Source organism: Centroberyx gerrardi, chromosome 16 (genome assembly GCF_048128805.1).
Source record: "Centroberyx gerrardi isolate f3 chromosome 16, fCenGer3.hap1.cur.20231027, whole genome shotgun sequence".
In the NCBI taxonomy this organism is placed as follows: domain Eukaryota; kingdom Metazoa; phylum Chordata; class Actinopteri; order Beryciformes; family Berycidae; genus Centroberyx; species Centroberyx gerrardi.
In genome coordinates, this window is record NC_136012.1 from 8,298,507 (window position 1) to 8,318,869 (window position 20,363).

A 20,363-nucleotide genomic window follows, 5' to 3' on the forward strand; every position below is an offset into this window, starting at 1 on the left:
ACGGACAAAACAACCTTTATTGTCAATCAAAATAATTGCTAGGGACATTTCAGAGTCGCTTGATATTGGTAGGGACACGTCCCTACCGTCCCTACCCAATTCTACGCCCTTGCTTGTATGTGTCTGACTAGCTTCATTTGAAGTGAACTTGGAAAGCCAGAATAGTGCTTTACAATACAAAATAATGATACAGCACAAGGCAAGGTTATAAAGTGCTTTACACAAGATAAGAGATACAGCATAGGCAAGAACCAAGTAAAGGATAAATAAAAGACAATAATAAGAATAAAACGGTATCCTAGACAGATGAAAGAAAATAAAAGGATAGAATAGAATAAAACACTATGAAAAGGCCTTAAGATAGAATAATGTTTTGAGTAATGATTTAAAAAAAGACACAGACTTTGCTTACCTGAGAAAGAAAATTGGCAGCAGTTTCACCTCTGTGTCTAGTATTACGTTTTCATAGTGTATGTTTAGTGGACAGCACAAGCTAGAGTAGCATTATTTCAAAAGTGTTTGCAAATTCAGTGTAGTGCACTAAATACTGGACACACCACCACTCTTCTTGTCATATAACAGTACACTGAGCTTATTTGCCTATTGGGGAAATCTTTCAAGTGTGCCATAACAATAAGCTGGGCCGTCTTGTATCCCCAAATGAATTGTATAGGCTGCCTACTACTTGAAATGGCCACAGATGGGAGGTTTGAGGTCAGGAGATTGCAAGGCACAGCAGAAATAAATGTGTTTATGCGCAGCAACCTGAAAAGCGTTTATGCGTACAGTATGCGAAGAGGAAAGAGAAGCAAACACTTATTAACAAATGACCTTTAAATCTGTCGTCTGAGCACACATCATCTCTCTCTCAGTAAGACGGGGGAAAAAACACATTACTCACTTAGCACCTTTTCTAGATTCAGCTAAATGTGTGACAGCATGGTGAGAGCAAGAAAAACAGGTGATGAGGGAAGAGTGTGCAAGGATGGAAAACTAGAATAAACTGCCATTTCAGGTTGAGAATATGCCGTTTGACATTTCATTTTCCACAGGACTGCAAGTGGATCCATTTCTTTTGTATGTGTGAACCTTGGGGAATCAAACCTCTAACATTAGCAGTGTCACAGGCAGTGTTAGCAAGTCACTTTAGAGGAAATTCTTATTTGCAGTAATAGCTAACCAGGCAGAAGTCCAAAGGCCTCTTGAGAGGGAGTGAGGATTAAAACAATAATGGAATAAGATTCAAATGGAGCAGAGAACAGACATACAAGGCAAAAAGGTAAACTGGGACAGAGACGAGCAATACAGGTACTAAAAATTATATATTGTATAACAACATAACATTAAAAAGCACAGGTTCGTTCAACACATACATGGCTTTACACATGACAACAGGAGGACAAAGAGAGTTAAAGGCCTTTACCACCATTCATTCCCTGTAGGTCCCATGACTTTACCTAGGGATTAAAGTAGTAATCTAGTACTGCTCTTCCCAGAGATCACCTGTCAATCAAACAGTGTGTCCAGTACTGTCACGTCTTTTTCCTTGATGCAGTTTGAGTTTCTGTAGATGTCACTCCTACCTTGGAACTTAATGCTATTGAATTTAAAAGCAGGAAGAACCTCATTTTTCTAACTCGCACTGCCTCTTAGGCTTGGAAACATTCAGCTTCAAAGTTATCTGATATGTTTTTTCACTGTCATTTCTCATTACTCTATAATTCCTTGCTCTTCGATTTTATATATATTCCACAGTTCCTCTGACATTTGTAGTGCGCTGCCGTTTTCTTCTTTGTACCGTCCTTTTGCGGCACACTTCTCCATATTATGCCATGACATGACCTGAAGTGCATTAATCATCAGTCTTAGCTCATTGGTGATGCCGTGCGCATCTCCTGGCCTATGGCGAACTGAGCTCAACAGCGGGGGGGTGGGAACAGAACAGGCTCCTTTCCATCTGACACGTGTTGGTCTGAAGCAGGGAAGAGCAAGGACAGACCCAGGGCACAGACACACAATCACTCACACACACACACACACACACACACACGTCATTACATGCCTGTGTACTGTGGGGATTGTATCACAAATGATACAAATGACATCAGTAAATGCTCAGAACAGTGTGAAGTTTTAACAGTCTCTGTAGTTAATTATGAGGCATGATAATTGGCTAATCGCATGACATTCAATTAACATAATAATGAAGGAAAAAACAGATTTCTCTTGAATTAAACAAAGGAAACAGTGGCATCGTGGATATTCAGCCATGCTTGCAGACGGCCGCAAAGGAGTTTCAATAAATCATGATTTGAGGCTTCTGGGGCAAAGTAAACAACGACGCTCCAAGCTAATGTTGCGTGGTATCTTTGTTTGCCAGACTCATTTGTCAGCCGTACATTTTTCATTTTGCCTACAGGTGGGTCAAGGCCAAAGCTGTGGAATGGAGTTTGGCCCATATTGTTGGAGTTACTCTCTAGTCATAAGCTACAAATGGGGAATGCCACTCACCTGCTGCAGTGTAGAGTTTTCATTTCAGGTTTTAATCAGCCGCCATACTTCAGCCTACAGGTTTGCGTAGGATGTTGCTCAAGCTCTTGAATTGCACAAATTTTGTTGTATTCAGCAGCCGTAAGCCACAAGTTTAAATTATGTTGCTCGGCTAGTGAATTGCACAACGTTCATCACAGGTTTCCGTCTTAACTAGACACGTTGGATGATATATAATGCATGAAGACTTGGTTCATAAGCGGGTAACACTTCTTGGAAGTCATTTTTTTTCTTACCAGATGAAATTATGCCTCTTGAAAAATTAATGTTTGCCCTTCATTTGTACATCGTTATGCCTCTTAAAATGGATCATGTCATATAAAATTGTGTGCTCTTGGCCACTGTGAAGTTTACATTTACATTTTAGTCGTATCCAGAGTGACCTACGATGAGTGCAACAGCAGAATGAGCTCAACCTTCCTAGATCACCATCATTACAAGCAACCAATGAAGGGACTGCAAGGGTCAAATCACAGCACCCTGCCAACAGATGTAGATATATTCCTCTGCCCTTCATAGAGAAGTGCTTAGCAGAGAAATAAGAGCCTGGAAGGAAAGGTGGAACTTTTTTTTTTTTTTTCCATATAGGCAAGGCAGGAGGAAGATATAGAAAAGATATATAGGAGAGCGTGATGTGATTTAGGTAGGAGAAGATGGTTGGGAAAATTAAGTCTTCAGGTTTAGACAGAACAGACCATTCCACTACTGGGGAAACAGGGGGGGGGAGAAGAGTGGAGTGTTAACCAGGTCGTCGCAGGGAAGAGGGAGCTAAACCCACAGTAGCAGCAGAGTACAGGGCATGAGCTGGAGTGCAGGGCTGGACCATGGCCTGGAGGTATGGGGTTGCAGATCCCTTTGCAGCCTTCAATACCTGCACTCGTGTTCTGAATGTGATGCGCGCAGCCATAGGCAGCCACTGGAGGGAGGAGGAGGAGGAGGAGGAAGGCATGATGTGGGAGACTTTGGGGAGGCTGAAGACAAGACAGGCTACTTTTAATAGTAACTACTTGGAGAGAGGAGATGTGGGTGTGTTACTGCATGCAACCTACAATAATGTAACATGGGAGATTATGCTCAGGTTACATATTGGGGTAACATCTTGGGTGATTGCAGAGAGCGTATACAGGCACACATGAATGTATAGCATGTACACACACACACACACACACACACACACACACACACACACACAAACAACACAAACCCGACATGACCTAACCTAACTTAGTATAGCTCTTGGAGTCAGTGCAACAAAAATGACCTCACCCTGAGCTAGTTTCTCTGGGGCAACAACAGCACATGTTGTCCTCATAAATGCAATAATAAAGCAAATATTCCTTGACTTGGCAGGAATTACATAATGTAAATTACTGTCTGCCGAGAGGATTTCTTTAATCCGACATTTTCAGTTTTTCTGTCTTCTCAATTTTTCTGTATAGGACACGGTTGATGTTCTGTGACAGTGATGTTAAGCTGTAAAAATCTAGATGTGAGTATTATTAAATTCCACGAAGGAGAATTTTTGCCTCTCTATTGTAGGTTTGAGTGCTGCTCTTGGATCAACTTTGTACACCGGCTGACTTATAAATCTTTGACATTTTAGAATGTAGCTTGAACTTGGTTGGCTTGGTCCCAGGGTTGTCAAGCATTTGTGATAAAAAAAAAATCTCAAAATTTGGGATTAGTGTCTGTAGCACACTGACAATTCACACCTTCTCTCATTGATTGTTTGTAAGGAATGGCCAACAGCAGAGATGAAGATCTACTAGATAGAACTGGAAGAACTCCCCGCTTTGTGTGTATTGGGAGCTTCATTTTGTCATGCAAACTCAGCAGTGAGTGTTTTCTCCCTCTTTAGATTTCATGCATGAATGATCTTCACATATTCCTACATACAATGTGTGTCCTCGGGAACTCGCCTTTAACCCGACCTCTCTCTCAAAATAGCCTTTACATCCCATGGGAGTTGATGGATGTGCATGCCAGAGCAAGGTGCATAGTAAAAACAAGAGGGAAGTGTGTTTTGCTCAGCTATATGGAAGCTGTATGGAAAAATATACAGTATGCATTATGCATTGTGTATATTGGTGTATCGAAGGTTGCATTAGCAAGGAAATGGTCTCTGAGGCTTCTGTATTGAATTACTGTTACCTGTCCTAATGTATAAGTGAATCTGGCACACAAGCTAGTGCTCATGCACACATGGATGCACGCAAATACATACATACATACATACATACATACACACTGTAGGTGTATACACGTATACTCACTCTCTCACTCATCAGCATGTGGAGCGGTTTAATTGACCCCCCACCCACACTTTTGTTTACAAGCCCTGGTTCACTTCTAATTGGGCAGTGTGAATCTAAACTTATCTAATACAAAAATGCAACAAAGTAACCAGGAGAGACATTTTTCACTTTTGGATTATTGTCTTTGCATGTGTGCTTTTACAAACATTTTGAGACCTTGAGATTCTACTCAGTCTTTGTTTTGACTCTTTGCGGTGTGGTGGATCTTTACCTGTTCTTCCCGGTATGATGCACTCTCCGCAGCCCCTCCAGGGAATCCCCCTGCCAGCTGTGGACAATCAGACCACACCAGCTGCTGCTTTCTCAATCAAGCAATCTGCACTATGGTTGGTACAAAGCAGAATAAAACAGCTGCAGAGTGGGGAGCAAAGGGCTGACAAGACAAACAGAACACCAGGCTGACGGGGGGCAGCTGGGCCAGACCGCCGGGAGTTGGCGGAACAACACACATGCTCTGCTGAAGTTCGGGGCCACCCAGCATGAGTGAGAGACGGAGAGAGACTCGCACTGCCCGAAGAGCACGGAGGCAAGTGCAAATCCCTCTCACACTGTTTCACCTGGGCGACGACCTGCACTATTCTGCCTACAGCTGGAGTGTCTGCCGGAGTGCGGGGCTGGTGATGTGGGATCTGCTTCCTTTTGATGTGAGCGTGACCTGTGGTGATGTCAGCGGAGAAGCCAAGAGAGCAAGAGAGGCCCGACCCAAGATCCCAGTAGACGAGTTTTAATCCTAAACTTTGCACTTCCCGCTTGTTGTGGTGGTGCACACTTGGGATGTTCCCTCTCTCTTTGTTTCCAGTTCCCCGCGGACGAGAGGAGGGGGAGCAGTGTGAAAGCTGTGACTGAGTTCACACGGTCAAAATGACGGAATTGCGGCCAAAACGTCTGGGTGCATTGGAGTCATGTGCGAGGTCACGCATCACCTGAAATTTGAAACAATGGCCTCTGTCCAGGACAGAACAAAAAGGGACCGGAACTACTGGCTGATTCTGTTGGGGATGTGGAGAATTGACTGAATTTTCCTACAGTGCTTTTAAAGTGCTGGAGTTTTCAGATGCGCAGTCATCATGAGAAGCATGAATGCCAAGGTACACGGATGGCAAACCTGTGGCTCCCATGTGTCTAACCACACAGAAAGAATTAACCAAGCCTGACAAGGATCCACCTTACCTGGACGACTGCAAGGGGCACATGACTGGCTACAGTAACATCATAATACAGTTGGTGATTTTCCCCATAGCAGAGTGAAGACAAGTGCCAGCCTTCGCCAGCCTTCACTGTGGGGACAGAAGAAGACTGTTTTCAATTTTGTAGCTAACAAGGTATGACCCAGTATGTCTGAAACCAGACCCACTCACTGACTCACTTTTTTGTCTCTCTCTTACACAGGCACACACATTACAATGCCACATCAAAACTGTGACCTTCCACCTGCAGTATCTCCCATGTGATCCACAGCCGATCGACACACTGTGATTCAGTTTTTAGTCTTTCTTTCAGCCTGTCACATTGAGGTTAGTCTCCAGCTCTCTGTTGTTGGACATATTCAGAGTCACTCTGAACAGGACGACATCAGACCCTGGAAATGTCACTCACATATCAGAGTGGTTTGATCAGTCAAAGACAGCCACATTAGCCCTGGCTGTCACTCATTAATAAAAGGCTACAGCATTGTCCTCTTCCCTCCCTCCATCCAACCACTCCCTCCAATTATTTTAAGTACCTATAATCCATTGATCCTATGTACCCACCTATTGTGTTCTCCCTACCTGCAGGCATCTAGCTTTTCCTCAACCTCCATCCAATGAATCTCTTTCCCTCCTCCCCTCCCTCCTCCTCTCTTTTTAACTCTCCTTCCTCTATGCTGGCATGCAACTGACAGAAAACATGTAGAGGAGTGATCTAATAGGGTGTACACAGTTTTGCCAGGCTGAGAGGCATATTACAAAGATGACACACTCAGATGCCTCCTACGGCAACATTTTAATGTTGGCTGTGGTGAAATGTCGGCTTACTCATGAGAGAGGCCTGCCTCTCCACACTGCGGGGCGTTTTAAAGTGAGAAAGGACCAGAGAAGGTGTAGCATTGGTTAAGAGGCCCGCTCCTGTGGAACCACATGAACCCTGCTGGGCCATGTCCAGACGTAGAGGTGGAAAGAGTACTGAGATATTTTCCCTCAAGTAAAAATGCTGTTAGTTTAGATATTTTTTTAACGTAGGCCTACAGGACTATACCGACTTTTCTGGAGTTGGGTCCATTGGTCACGAGAGAATTGGCACCAAAATGTAGTATGAAGATACACTGTTTAGTAATCCAAAGTTGGTCCTGGTTTTTATTCTATGGCCTGTAGATTCATGATTTCTGCAAACAAAATCTCAATCTTCATCATTAGTGAAGTCCATTACAAATCAACAGTGCAAAAACGTTATCTTTTTGGCTAACTTCGCTCACTTCCTCTGTAAACAAATCAAGTTACGCTCAAAGTCTTGCATGCTAGGTCCAAAGAGTGCATTTTTTGTCTATTTTACCAATCCCCTAAACAAGCCTGGCAGGTTTAGACCCTGCTACAAGTCTCATTTTCTCACTTTTAAGATAATGCTATTTGACTACAACATTTTTCTTAACATACTGTATGCCAAAGGACCTACTTCTTGTGGAGAGATTTCTAAAACAGAGTACAAACTTCATAAACCATTCTAGGTCAAATATGGATCCAAAGTAGCTGATTCCACAAATGGAGTGTGGAGTATGTATAATAATGGAGTATGTATCATTCCTCACAATTTTATTTATAGTTTATCTAGTAAATTATATATTTTGCTGCATTTTTCGATTTTGCTGTTCACCTTTGCACAGAAAGAAAGAATGAAACACCAGCTACTGTGCACCACTGCGTGTGGAATCTCTATGCAGCTCTATTTAACTCCGAGTCAATACAGAGAGCGGCGCACCAGGCGGGCAGATTCTTCAAGACCAGGTTCATTATGATCAGAATGAGAGGCTTCTCTATTTATAGGACATCAAAGGTAGATGGGAGGTATTGACGTGAGGAGGTGTGTGTGTGTGTGTGTGTGTCGGGGGGGGGGCTGCAGCCTGAGGAGAACAACAACATCTTCTCCTCTCCCAGGTCTCCTGCTGTTCACGGCTTTCTGTGGGAGAGAAAAACCGATGCGGGCGTCCTGCTGTCTCGCAGGAAGGGCGTCAGCCTCGCAACAGAGTTTGACTTCCCTCGCTGCTCACAGCCCGGCTTGTCACAACTGGCATGTGAGAGTGATGGCTGATTCACCCTATTCAACTGTCATCTTGCCTGACACGAGCAGACTTGTGTCAGGGAGACTATGTATGTACAGTGTGTATGTGATGTATGTTAGCCCGAATGGCCTCAAGATGTTACTGTCATCCATTTGCATTTAGTTGCATCTTGAGTCTGAATGTAACCCATGCAAAACCTTGGAGGAAGTCCACATGCCTTCCTAGGCATATAACAGTTGTATGTAAAAAATCAAATGCACATGTTCAATTTTGTTGTTAAAATCCACTTCAAATATCTCAGAAACAGAAAACACAAGTCAAAGTCCACCATTTGCACTATGGCACAAATGTCATTCTCCACATCTGTGATAAATTTCAAAAGAGTGATATGCAGACCAAACATGCAAATCCTGATATACAGTACAATGCCACTATGTGTATCACTCTTATTTTGTGCTAGATGCAGCACAGCGACGCGCCAAAAGTATGTGAAAAATGTCAAACAGTAGACTTGAACATAGAGTTTTCCATTTCTGAGATATTGAAAGTGGATTTTAACAACAAAATCTTTCTTTTGCGGGTCTATTTTTCCCATATGTTATGTAAATGGTCAAGAACGAGGCCATCGCATCAGATCCTGTTTTGTTTTTTTTGCCCAGCAGCCTCTTGCTGCACAGTATGCAGTCAAGATTTCCTTCCTTTTGAACGGGTCACATTTGGATTCAAGATGCAAGCAAATGCAAATGAATGAGAGCAACATCTTCAGGCAGTTCGGGCAATTAGTATGCATGCATAAATATGTACTGTATGTACAGTATATGAGTGAGTGTGTGGACATTTTGAAATAACTGCAACTTTGGATCACTATTCTATTCTATTCTTTTCTGTTCTATTCCATTCTATTCTCTCACTTCTTAGCAGCTGACTGGTTTAACAAACTACTCCTGCTATAAACTACTAAACTGCTACTACTCAACAACCTGCTACTTACCAAGCCTTTTGCTGGCAAACATCGTTTCAGAGAACCATTAGGGCCTATTCTTAGAAAACTTCACTTCCTGTGGCATCACTGTTTGCCCTTAGAGCATCTTAGTAATACTCTGCCCTCACAACATGAACCTGTTAGTGAACATCTACCCCCCAGATGAGGCAGACACGTGGGTCAAGGACAGTTATTTATAGCGTGAGCTGTATCCAATTAAGTCAACATGTCGACCTGAAACTGTCTGCAGCTAATGGGGTTCCATCAGCATGAAAGATGGCTTGATAAATATCAAAGGCTAGGACAGACAACAGAGAGGCAGCTTGATATTAATGATAATACAGAGGATCATTTAGATGGAGATGTCTGTCGGTGCACGGATCACATGGATCAAAGAGTCAACGTGGTTCACTTAACAAAATGATCAAGCGGCGGTTGTTTGTGATTATGATCTGTCCCAAGAGAAAGAGACGTTATGTTGCGACTTCAGATAATCAATCACAGTGCAGTCAGTCAAGTTGTGCTTGTGAAACTGGAGGCCTAACAAAAGGTTCTTGCTGCTTTTCATTGCCTAATAGTTCTACTGCTGTAGATGTTGCTTAAACCTGCACTAAACCTCTGGTGTCACTCCACATTTACTCTTTAGGGCACGGTGCCACAAGGGGAATTTATTCTTCAGAAAGAAGAAGTGGTTTGTCTGGAAGAACGTTTCTGTGAAGTTCTGTTGTTGTCATGGTGTGCTGCCCACACACTTGTTTTCTGACCGCTTTCCCCTTTCTCCACTGAATACAATGTCCCATAACACCTCCTGTTCACATCTATTTGAGGCTGTCCATTCAGCTTCAGCAGCGATGGGTAATTCTATTCTTGAACTATGCCCTTCCACAGGTGATTGGTCATTGGTTGGTACGATTGACTATTTGGCCACTTGTGCATTCTCCCCTTGAAGAAGAAAGTTTGAACAGTTGAAGAGGTTGACCCTGTTCTTTTTCTTCCAACAAATGACTTTGCAGTAAAATATGAATCTAGCTTTAGACTGGGTCATGTGCATAAAGATAGCAACCAAACGGTGCACACTGAACTGTGTGATGAATAAATTATATCTTTATAGGGGGATGTCATCTTCACTCACCTGTCCCATAGTGTAATTGTCTTTTTAAAATACTGTATCTGAATTCCAAATTGACCTAAACAAATCAATTGCATAAAACAGAACATTTTCTTCTAAAAATCACAGGACAGGACACTCTTTTTCCAATTCTGCAGTATTCAGTGTGTGGCTGCAAACATTTCCAGTGAGGTGTAATAAATGAAATGACAACCCCAGTTTGACCAAAATTTTGGTCCAATTACCATGAATTATGAGCACAGATTACCATAAATTACTGCAATGATGCACGGCAATGTCTGCATAAATACCAATTTCACAGCTGACTTTATATCCAACCATTAATTTGGAAATGTACTGTAAATTGCAACCCATAATTCCTCGATGAGAAAACTGTATTCTCTTAATCCCTGAACCTGTGGAAGTGGTGGAGGGTGGGGAGTGATGGAGGACCCTCCTGAGACGCGCTCCCCGCTAGCCAAGCCAAAACTGCTTTTGGATTGTTTTACCCAAATAGAAGCACTCAATCTTGGGGACAGCTTGGTTAAAACCGAGGCGGCGCGCTATGAGCGGGTCACCAACAAGTGCTTTAGATGTACTTTTAAAGAACAGAGCTGTCAGAATGATGTAAAATTGATACCTGAATCGCTAACGTTTTCTCTTCCCCAGACACCTCATATTAACCAGCGCACATAAACATCAGTGTGCGAGACGTACAGCCGCTCTAGAATTTTAATATTTTGACAGCAGAGAGAGAGACAGACAGGAGAGAGAAAAGAGAGAGGCGTATATGTAGAGAGGGAGCGAACCCTAACATGCTGTCATGTCCATATAGGGAAAGATGGAAAGGCAGAGATTTCTGCTGAGATCTCTCTAAAGCGCCGGGACCCATCACTCTCTGTCAGCGAGGCCATCAAGGCCCCCGGGCTCTCTGAGACGCCATCGGGCTGCTTGATTGATTCCCTCCCCTGAGATTAATCTAGATAGAGACTGTGTGTGTGTGTGTGTGGCTGACTGTGTGAGTCAGAGAGAGAGAGAGAGAGAGACAGAGAGAGAGAGAGAGAGAGAGAGAGGGTGTCTGATAGAGACAGAGCCAGTGGGCTCTGGTGATCTACAGCCTGTTTAGATCCTCATTTCCCAGAGTTCATAGCTCTCCTCCATCAACCCGCGGGCGAGGAGCCAAGCCTTTGCTCTCTGTCTCTCTCTCTCTCTCTCTCTCTCTCCACGGTGGTCTAATTCATCCTCACTTAGGAAAAGGTAAAGGCTGCCTCCCACTGCCTCAACAGGTCCAACGGCAGCTCGTTTTTATCGCTTCGCTTTGATCTACGCTCTCCTCTGCTTTTCTTATCTTTTATTTATTGTGTTGATTGCGTGATGTTGCCTTTTGCTTTTGAGCTTTATATACTCAGCACTCCCCCAGAAAAGGGAGCCCTAGCTCTCTGAAGAATTTCCCTGACTAAGTAAAGGTTAAATAAGTGAAAAACAAGCAGAGGGAGGAAAACAACTTGATTAGAAGATGAGTGTGCGCACACACACACCCAGGCAGAATAGCCCAGACAAGCAGGCATAAGTACGTGCACACTCACAAACAACACACACACATGCACACGGGATTGAGCACGCCACACACACACACACACACTGCTAAACTCCCCCATTTTACTGTAGGGCAGCCTCTGATTCAGCCAGATTTGAGCGAAGCGGCTGTCCTCCTCCCAAACAGATGGTAATAAAATTAGGCTTTTTTATTTTTTTTGGTGATCACCAGACTGTGGGCAGGTAGGTGCAGCTGGAGCAGGTGTGTGCCGCTGAAACAGGTCGGGGCTTGGCGCGGATTTGCAGTTCATTACATCCAGCTGTTTATTCGTAGCTCTGACAGACCCTAACGGCTCCGAAACCCCCACTGACACACACAGATGCCCGTCCGCAGCCAATGACAAATCTGGACGGATTTTGTGAAGTGGCTAGGATTGCTGTGAAGCGAATCGCGATGACACATTCGAATGTTGGAGAGAAAAACACGGGCTGTTTCTCTTACAAACAGCAGCCTCAATGCTCGGCCCCAGCCTTGATTCTAGTCCAACTCTCGGGACTTCTTTCCAACATGGGGAGTTATGTATCAGAAGCGCCGGGGAAATAATGAGATATGCCAATAAAAAGCAACTCACAGTGACTGTGTATTGCTGTGCCAATAATTGTTAGCGCAATTTGTTTGACAGTTGATGTATTTAGAGAAAATCCTGTAAAGTTAAATACCATGGAAATGGGAGATTTGCTCTGTGGGAGAGAGCAGCAGTATTGTGTTTAGATGATTTTACAAATGTATGTGTATGTATTTGGTGTGTGACAAAGAACAATGTTCACTATTTATGCAGCTGTCAAATTTGTCGCTTTGAATCAACCATCATTGCTAATGGGCAGTAAAACCTTTTTTTTATAGGCTACATACACATAATATATGCACACTCTGAAAAAGAAGCAAAACATACTTGTTACTGGGGCTGCGACCTTTTTCTTTCTGTATAATTTAATACCAAATGACACTTTCATGCCTCAAAAACCCCATCTAGCTAATGGAAATGAGCAATAATAATAATGATAATAATAACAATAATAATAACAACAGTAATCATGTTAAACTCTGTGAAATGCTAACATTTATCTGCTGAACCCCAGGCCACAGGTAGTGAAACGCTCCCTACCTTGTAGACTTTCCATTCAGTGTAATTAGAGTGTTGTTCTACGCCACATTAGAGGCTCCGGTGACAAATGACTTAACGAGCTACGCAGGGAGGCCTAATTATTCTGCAATTAGAAATGTAATTATGGGCTGCTCCGACGGCTTGCTTGCTAGTTGGCTAGCTGTGTGAGGGAGCAGAGACAGAGTGAGCGTCACATTTAGCCACCAGCTAATCTGTCACACATGTAAAGGAAGGTAGGTACCCCTACAATCACAGACCCACTACTTAAAACTGTGATTCACATTGCTGAACGGTACCTGCACTGGACTGGAGTTATAGCGCTGTAATCCATCAACCACACTAGCTAAAATGCTTCCTTGAGGCACTGTAGCTTTATTTGTTTTTAACTCTTTACTTAGGATCATGCAGCCCACCCTCAAACTCTTATGCAATGCGATCTGCTCTTGAAAAAATATTGTTTTCTCATCCCCTAACCTTCCCTTTTTAACTGTGACTCAAGGTGATTTGTGAATACGACTAGCCTGGCTAGTTAGAGCTTCCATGAAGCTGCAGCTGGAAGGTGACTGTCCAGAAACCTGAGACAGAGCTGAACAATGTGCTCCAATCAGATTGCGTTCAACCTTTCAGTGTCAAGTTTTTTTGTTTGCGGTTTACCTTCTGCACAACAACATGGTGAACGGAAATAACGATGTCCATAGTTTGGACCAAGCAGTGGATGGAACCGTAAGCAAGCTTGCCCTTGTTTTGAAAGCCGAGCAGGTCGTCTATGTTATTAAAAATATTTTTACATGCTGTAAAGTGACATTTATTTTCAGGTTCGGTCCACGTAATCTACATAAACTTTTACTAATTAACCTGCCTCCTCAATAGTGACGCTATCGCTGTATGCAACATCCAAGAAACACCCCAGACTCTTTGGGTCAAAGGGTCAACAGGTGTAATTAGTATGGAGTGAATATAGTACAAATACTATTTCCACAAGTTTTCTAAGATTCACACGTGAATACATTTTTGTGAAGTGAAAAAAAAAAAAAAAAAATGTATGTACTTGTAATTTAAGATTAGTGAACAACAAACAAAATTCACATCTGTAACTGTATATCTACAAATGCACACTGTTGTGTCTCACAAGTGCAAAACCTGTAGCCTATTGTGAGTCACAGATCTGCATTTGCACATTTGTCAGTCTCATCCTGCTGATTCAAACCGATGCAGAGACAAATCTTTTTTGCACTGTTATTCCGTGGGAAGTGGGGGGAAATCCACACGTGCAAGAGTTTGTAATAATCAATCAATGCGAATGAGCAAGTGAGTAGCATCCAATTCTGTATTAAAATATAAGTTAGGACCAGGAAATAACATATCCTTGGGGAGATCATTGTTAGCAATCACACAGGGAAAATCCACTCCAAACCTCAATTCACATACACTATCCCAGTGGCCTTGGACAATTCAATCAATACTTTCTGTAGACGGTCCGCTAACAGTCAGTGGAGACTGACCTTGTGGAATCATACAGTGCTTTTTTTAATGACTGAATGAGCTTTCTTTTATTGCAGTAGTACCAATTCTAAACCAGAAAATATATACTTTCTCTAGCTTTGGGAAAGACATGTTCACAGATTTGGACTGAACTGTCCAAGGTCAAAGGAATTATATATTTGTTTGTGATACCATATTGATCCCTGAGGGGGAAAATTCATCTTTTCTCCCGCCCCCCTCCACAGGGAGGTAATGGTGCAGGTCAGGTGCAGAACAGTGCCCTTGGAGCTGATGTGGATTCAGTGCCTTGTTCAAGGATATTGCAGGACAGACACATGGGATCACAGGGGGTCGAACATGGGGCCTTTCAGCTACAGGAAGGTTACAGGACCTGCGCCTTGATAATGTGCATTATACGACAATACTGTGTGTGTGCATCTATACCTGAAACACTCTTTTCTGCAATATGAGTCAAGAGATACTTTCACCGATTTCAGTGTCTGAGATACCCGCTCTTCTGTTCCACAGAAAATGAACAACAAAATGAGTGAGCATATTGTTCATCATTTCAGGGTCAGCGTGTGTGCCCATGCTTGCAGGCAGCGTTGGGGCCAATGCATTACAGTGCCATGGTGCAGTAATGAGCCACTGCCTTGTGCCAATGATGACAGATGAGGGCTAAGAGGGTATAGCCCTACTAACCCAACCCAGGGCTCTGGATGACCTGCCAGCCTGGCAGCCGAACCAAGGCTGAGCCCTCCCCCTAGTACGCCTGAGGCTGCGTTTTATTTTGGCATCCAAAGCGCTGCAAGCGGTCCAAAGCACTGTTCGAGTATGACAGGCCTCTCAGAGAGGATAGACCCTTATGGACCCTTCTAGTTTCATGAGCCAGGGAATACGTTTTAACACTTGATATCTTACAAACTGTGAATGACATACTTTCTTTGGCAATCACTGTAGGTCAAGTACAAGTTAACACTCTTGAATCCTTTGATCATATCTTCTACAAGTGGGGCTCAAGCAACATGAAGGCCGACCAAACCGACTGAGTCTAAAGGCAACAGGACTGAAGCAAAGAATCACGATTACAACACGTTTGGGATCAGACTTTTAATTGGACTTAAATTCACATAAATAACATTGGTTCATATATATTTTGTATATTATACAATTTTATATAATATATATTTCCCCCTATGATTTACATTCCTTTCTGGCTAAAATTATCTCTGTTATAACTATGGAAACAGAAAGCCTCATGTGAATGCAACGCGCTGCTCTTTTTGTGCTGTTTTCATCGAGGTCCAAATACCAAAAGGAGAGGAGCGCGTTTCTCTTGAGTTGTAAAAAATAATTTCCCAAGTTACACAAAGAGAAAAGCAAAAAGGAGAATCTATTGCATTGTCTCTAGGGTATTACACTGCACTACAAGGAGTGGGAAGCTATTGAAAATCATTCACTGTATATATTTTACTGTATTGACTTGTGACACAAAGAAAGAAAAAGCACTGCAAACTACCTGATATGCATGGCGATGAGCATGTCTTCTCTGAATGTTCTTCTGGTGGTACATTTTTTTGCAAAAAATAAAATGAATACGCTTGACCCGAGATAAGAAACCCCTCATGAGAGAAGGAAAGAGTTATGAACCTGCAGCAAGGTCACGTAATCATGCAGTGACCCGGCCAAGCGCACTTGCACAGATGAGTTGAGCTTGTCGGTTCGGATCACAAATCAACACATGACTGTGACCGACGTTATTCATCAGGATGGGTGGATATCTGGAAGTCAGCTAACATTCACTCATCTCTCTGACAAAAAATACCTCCCCCCAGGCTGCTAGAGCTCCCATTGCGTTACCTTTGACCAGTGGATTACCGCTGTTGTCTGTTGCTCTTATGCAATCGATCACTCAATCAATCAGTCACGACTGACACGAAACACAGATGCCCTAAATGAATGCTGAAGTTTGAAAGTTTTGCTGGTAGGCCACGACACGTCCGATTTTCACATTTCCAAAGCAGAGGATTTCATATCACTGGGTCATTGCTCTTGACTCGTCAATAAGTCACAAAGTAACCAAGGTGAAATGATAGAAATCAATATGTAACTGCAGGGTAAGAGAATGTTTTTCCTCAATGGGCAGAGACCGACAAATCATAGCCTGTGAAGTACAAATGCTATTTGACATTCAACATTAAAAAACTATATACCTGGTGATATGTAAAGAGCGTGAAAATGGCCACGGGGAATCAGTAGTATGAGAGTAATGTATCATGTCAAATCCAACTGTATGTAAAAAATGAAGCATCCTTTGTGAACAGAACCTCACGTGTCACGTTGTCACAATTTCCCCCAACCTTTTCCTGCCACAAAGCCTCTTTAACCTGCATATACACGTTTGATTGTCTGAATCGGCGCCGCTACCTGAATATCAACCCCAGAGAGAATTTATGACCCGCACTAGGCCTTCAAATACAAATAAAGAGCAAACAATGGACCGGGCTATAGCTGTTACTTGACCAGCGATGGATGACGACGATGTTCGAGGTCAAAGTCTGTGGCGAGTGAATGCGCAGGTGAGTCAGTATCTGATGACAAACAGTATTTGGTGAACTTGAAAGAGCTACTTAGATTTCCCAGTGAACCGGTGTGGGATCCTACAATGTATCATGCATTATCACGACAAGGCCAAACTAAACGAAACATGACGTGTGTGTGTTTGTATGTGCGTGTGTGTGTGGGTGTGTTAACGAATCACAGAGGAAAACACATAATCATGCCATGACATCGAGACTGACAGCAAGTTAAAGTGTTAACCCCCTCCTTCCCTGAATAGTCGACAATAGTGTGAATTTCTTTTTTTTTTTTAACCTCTATTAGTGTATCATTTCATCGTGATAAAAATCGCATAAACAACATCATAATCATATCCCTTTTCTAGACAAGATAAATGTACTCTATGCTATCTAAAAGAGCAATGGGGAGGGAAAGTCCTCATGTCACTGGTTGTGTTCAAAGCACAGTGTGAAAACGTTTGACTTCACAGCAGGGAGTTTTGATTAAAAATGTATTACAAAGCACATTGGATTGACTGTAAATATCTGCAGGTTGCAAAACTCAGAAAATTAAATTGAGTTTTTACAATATTTTATTGCAACAGACTTGATTATAGGTTATATCTGATAACCATATTGATTCAAACAGATTTCATGCAGTTTATTAATTACTTTGCATTTGTGAATGGGAAAATGAATGGAGATTTTCTCAGGAATGAACGCAACCAGCAGTAGTGCCAGTTGTCACTTTCCCTCCCCATTACAACCCTGCCTCTCAAATCCATCCTTTTTAATACTCATAGAGGGGAAATAGTGTAATTAAAAAGTGCATCATGAATACGTTGAGATTAACAATAAAAGCAAACCATCTTATTTTGTCATAAATAATCAACACTTTTTCCCTCTATCATTCAATAAACCTCTTATGATACAAGTTGAGTAGTCACATGATGCAAATCAACCTCCTGTGATCTTGTGAATATTCAAGAACAACAAAACGCTTCCTGAAACTTGGAAGCTCAAGGTGGGCAACCGATGACCCACCAGGGATAGCTGGGTCAAATCTAGGAGCAGGATCGAGGAAAGGATTTGTCACGAGCAGTTACAGATACTGAGGGTATAACACATGCACAGTGAGAACAGAAGATGATTTGTAATGCACCCTTTGGCACCCTATAACACGAAATGTCCACAGCTAGCATCTGCTTGCCTTAGCAAGGTGGGACCTTCTGGCCCATACAACAAAGTGGGCTACAAGAAGGCACTACCACATCTAGCTGCTAATTCTCATCAAATCTACCATGTGTCAAGTTCATTTCACTTGATCGACAGCTATCACCCAACCTGGGCACGACAGAAATATGGACATTTAAAATAAACCTTTGTATCAATGCCTCCAACAAAGTCAATGAATCACAGCTAGAAACATCTACTTTCTTTGCATAACTACCTGTTGAAACGCGTTACCTTAGTAATTAGGAGCATTGCTCTCTTGCTCTGCTTCTTCCTCTCTTGTCTCTTGCAGGCGAGACGTTACAAACTCTCACTGTTCATGTGTTGTACCTCCAAACTCTGAATGGCTGTGATGATAACGTACTCTCCTTGGTCCTCTGCCTAGGGTCAAATTAATAAGAAAAAAATCAAAAAGGAAGACCTTAATTGGTCGAGAAAACCAGGAGTCCAGCCCTGTCCAATTACAGACCGAAGCCCTCTTCCTCAGTGACTACAGGGCATCAAATGAATTTTGGGTCTGCTGGAGGTTATACTCAAGAGACCTTGTTCCCACAGTATGCCATTCACTGACGGATTCGCAAAGCATTGGATGGCTACAAGCTAATAGGGTTGACACTCCCCAGACTGTACACATATCTCCAACACTTTCCAAATCCATAAGAAACGTAACTAGTCCACGCTTAATGCAGAGGGTATAACAGAATTCAGTCACACTGACAACGTCTCCCAGCTCCCATTCGATCTTGAGTCACCGGGCCTGAATGGCCACTGCTGGGCCATCGGTGGGTCTTTCTCAGTGGCAGGTCTTCATCCCGGTCACGTACGGCGACTCTTGGCGGCACAGGCCCACCTGCTGCTGCTCTTGCTGGTCCGGGGCACCGTCGACAAAGTCGGGCACCGGCAGCCCCGAGAGGATCATGACCGACTTGTTCCAGATCATGAAAGTGGGTGCGACCGGCAGGAGGAAGGAGATGTCGAAGGTGTGGAGGTGCTGGGAGTTCATGGCGTCGTAGAAGGACAGCGAGTTGTTGTCGTAGTCCAGCAGGACGCCCAGCCGCCGCAGCTGGAGGCTCGCCTCCACCAGCATCTCCTTGCCGTTGTGGCGCACCACAAAATTGTTGTTGCAGCGCGAGAACACCCATGAGGACGAGTTCTTGCCGCTCCACTCGTTTTTCGGGGCAGACTTGTAAGCCACGCCAATGGCATACCTGCAGGGAAAGAGGGGTTTGGAATGCATTAGCGATCTGAAACTACTGTCCTCTTTACTGAATTTTCTTGCACAGTCAAGCTACCTCATGCTGAAGACACAGAAGATAGGCACGGGCCCTTTGGGCCTCTCCAGCATGAAGAGGTCTACTTTGAGAGCCAATTAGCGAAAAGAATAATTAGAATAAGAGTATACACTGTGTGTGTGTGTGTGTGTGTGTGTTGTGTGCATGTGTGTGGGTGTGGGTGCATAACAGCCTAGATTCAAACTCCCCAAAGAGAGATATTTCGGTTTACCAGTCCCCAGGCAGGCTCGCTCTCTTATATAATGCACTCATACGTGTGTGAGCGTGCCTCTCACCATGTGGACGCTCCCAGCAGCACCTCCCAGTAGTGGCATCCGCTGTCAATGAAGACGTTTCCGGCGGCGCCGTAGGAGCCGGTCCCGCTGAAGCGCTCCGGGGTGTGGCTCTTCTTCAGCGAGCTCTCGTCCTTCTCCATGGTCAGGCAGTCGTTGGACAGACGCAGCTTCTTGTGGGCCGTCTTGGGGTCCAGCTTGAAGGGCTGGCCTGGGAGGAGAGAGTCGTTTCATGTTTTGACACAGATCTGGTGTTGTATTAAGGCGGCTAATCGTGCATAATAATAATACTAATCATCATCATCATGATCATCATCGTTATCTAGCAGAGTTTAGTGAGTAAAGTGCTTTACAGGGAAGCATAAAAACAGGAATGCTAAAACATATAAAGAAAATTGGGTTAGAATCAAAATAAATACCTAAAATGAAGATTATACAATAAGAAACGACACAAGATTAAAGTAGCAACATGCTCTTTGAAGCAGCGGGGTTTATGGGAAATGTGGTCTTCATTTTGAGAAACACTAGGACCAACAACATCACTGGTGTGACATACAGTAGAGGCTACCAATCGTCTTGACCATGGTCTCATTTGTTTACCATAATTATACCAAGG

At 43.2% G+C, this 20,363-nt stretch overlaps 1 protein-coding gene across 1 annotated transcript in view; it reads right to left on the reverse strand.

Moving 5' to 3' along the window:
* Positions 1–15,499: 15,499 nt before the first annotated feature.
* mid2 (midline 2) overlaps positions 15,500–20,363 on the reverse strand; it is a 100,047-nt gene continuing 95,183 nt past the window's right edge. Inside the window, exons 9-10 of the mRNA XM_071917063.2 lie at positions 19,751–19,958; positions 15,500–19,391 (exon numbers count right to left, since the gene is read on the reverse strand). Of these exons, the coding sequence (XP_071773164.1) occupies positions 18,977–19,391; positions 19,751–19,958 (623 nt within the window). The 3' untranslated portion in view covers positions 15,500–18,976. The remainder of the gene's footprint in view (positions 19,392–19,750; positions 19,959–20,363) is intronic.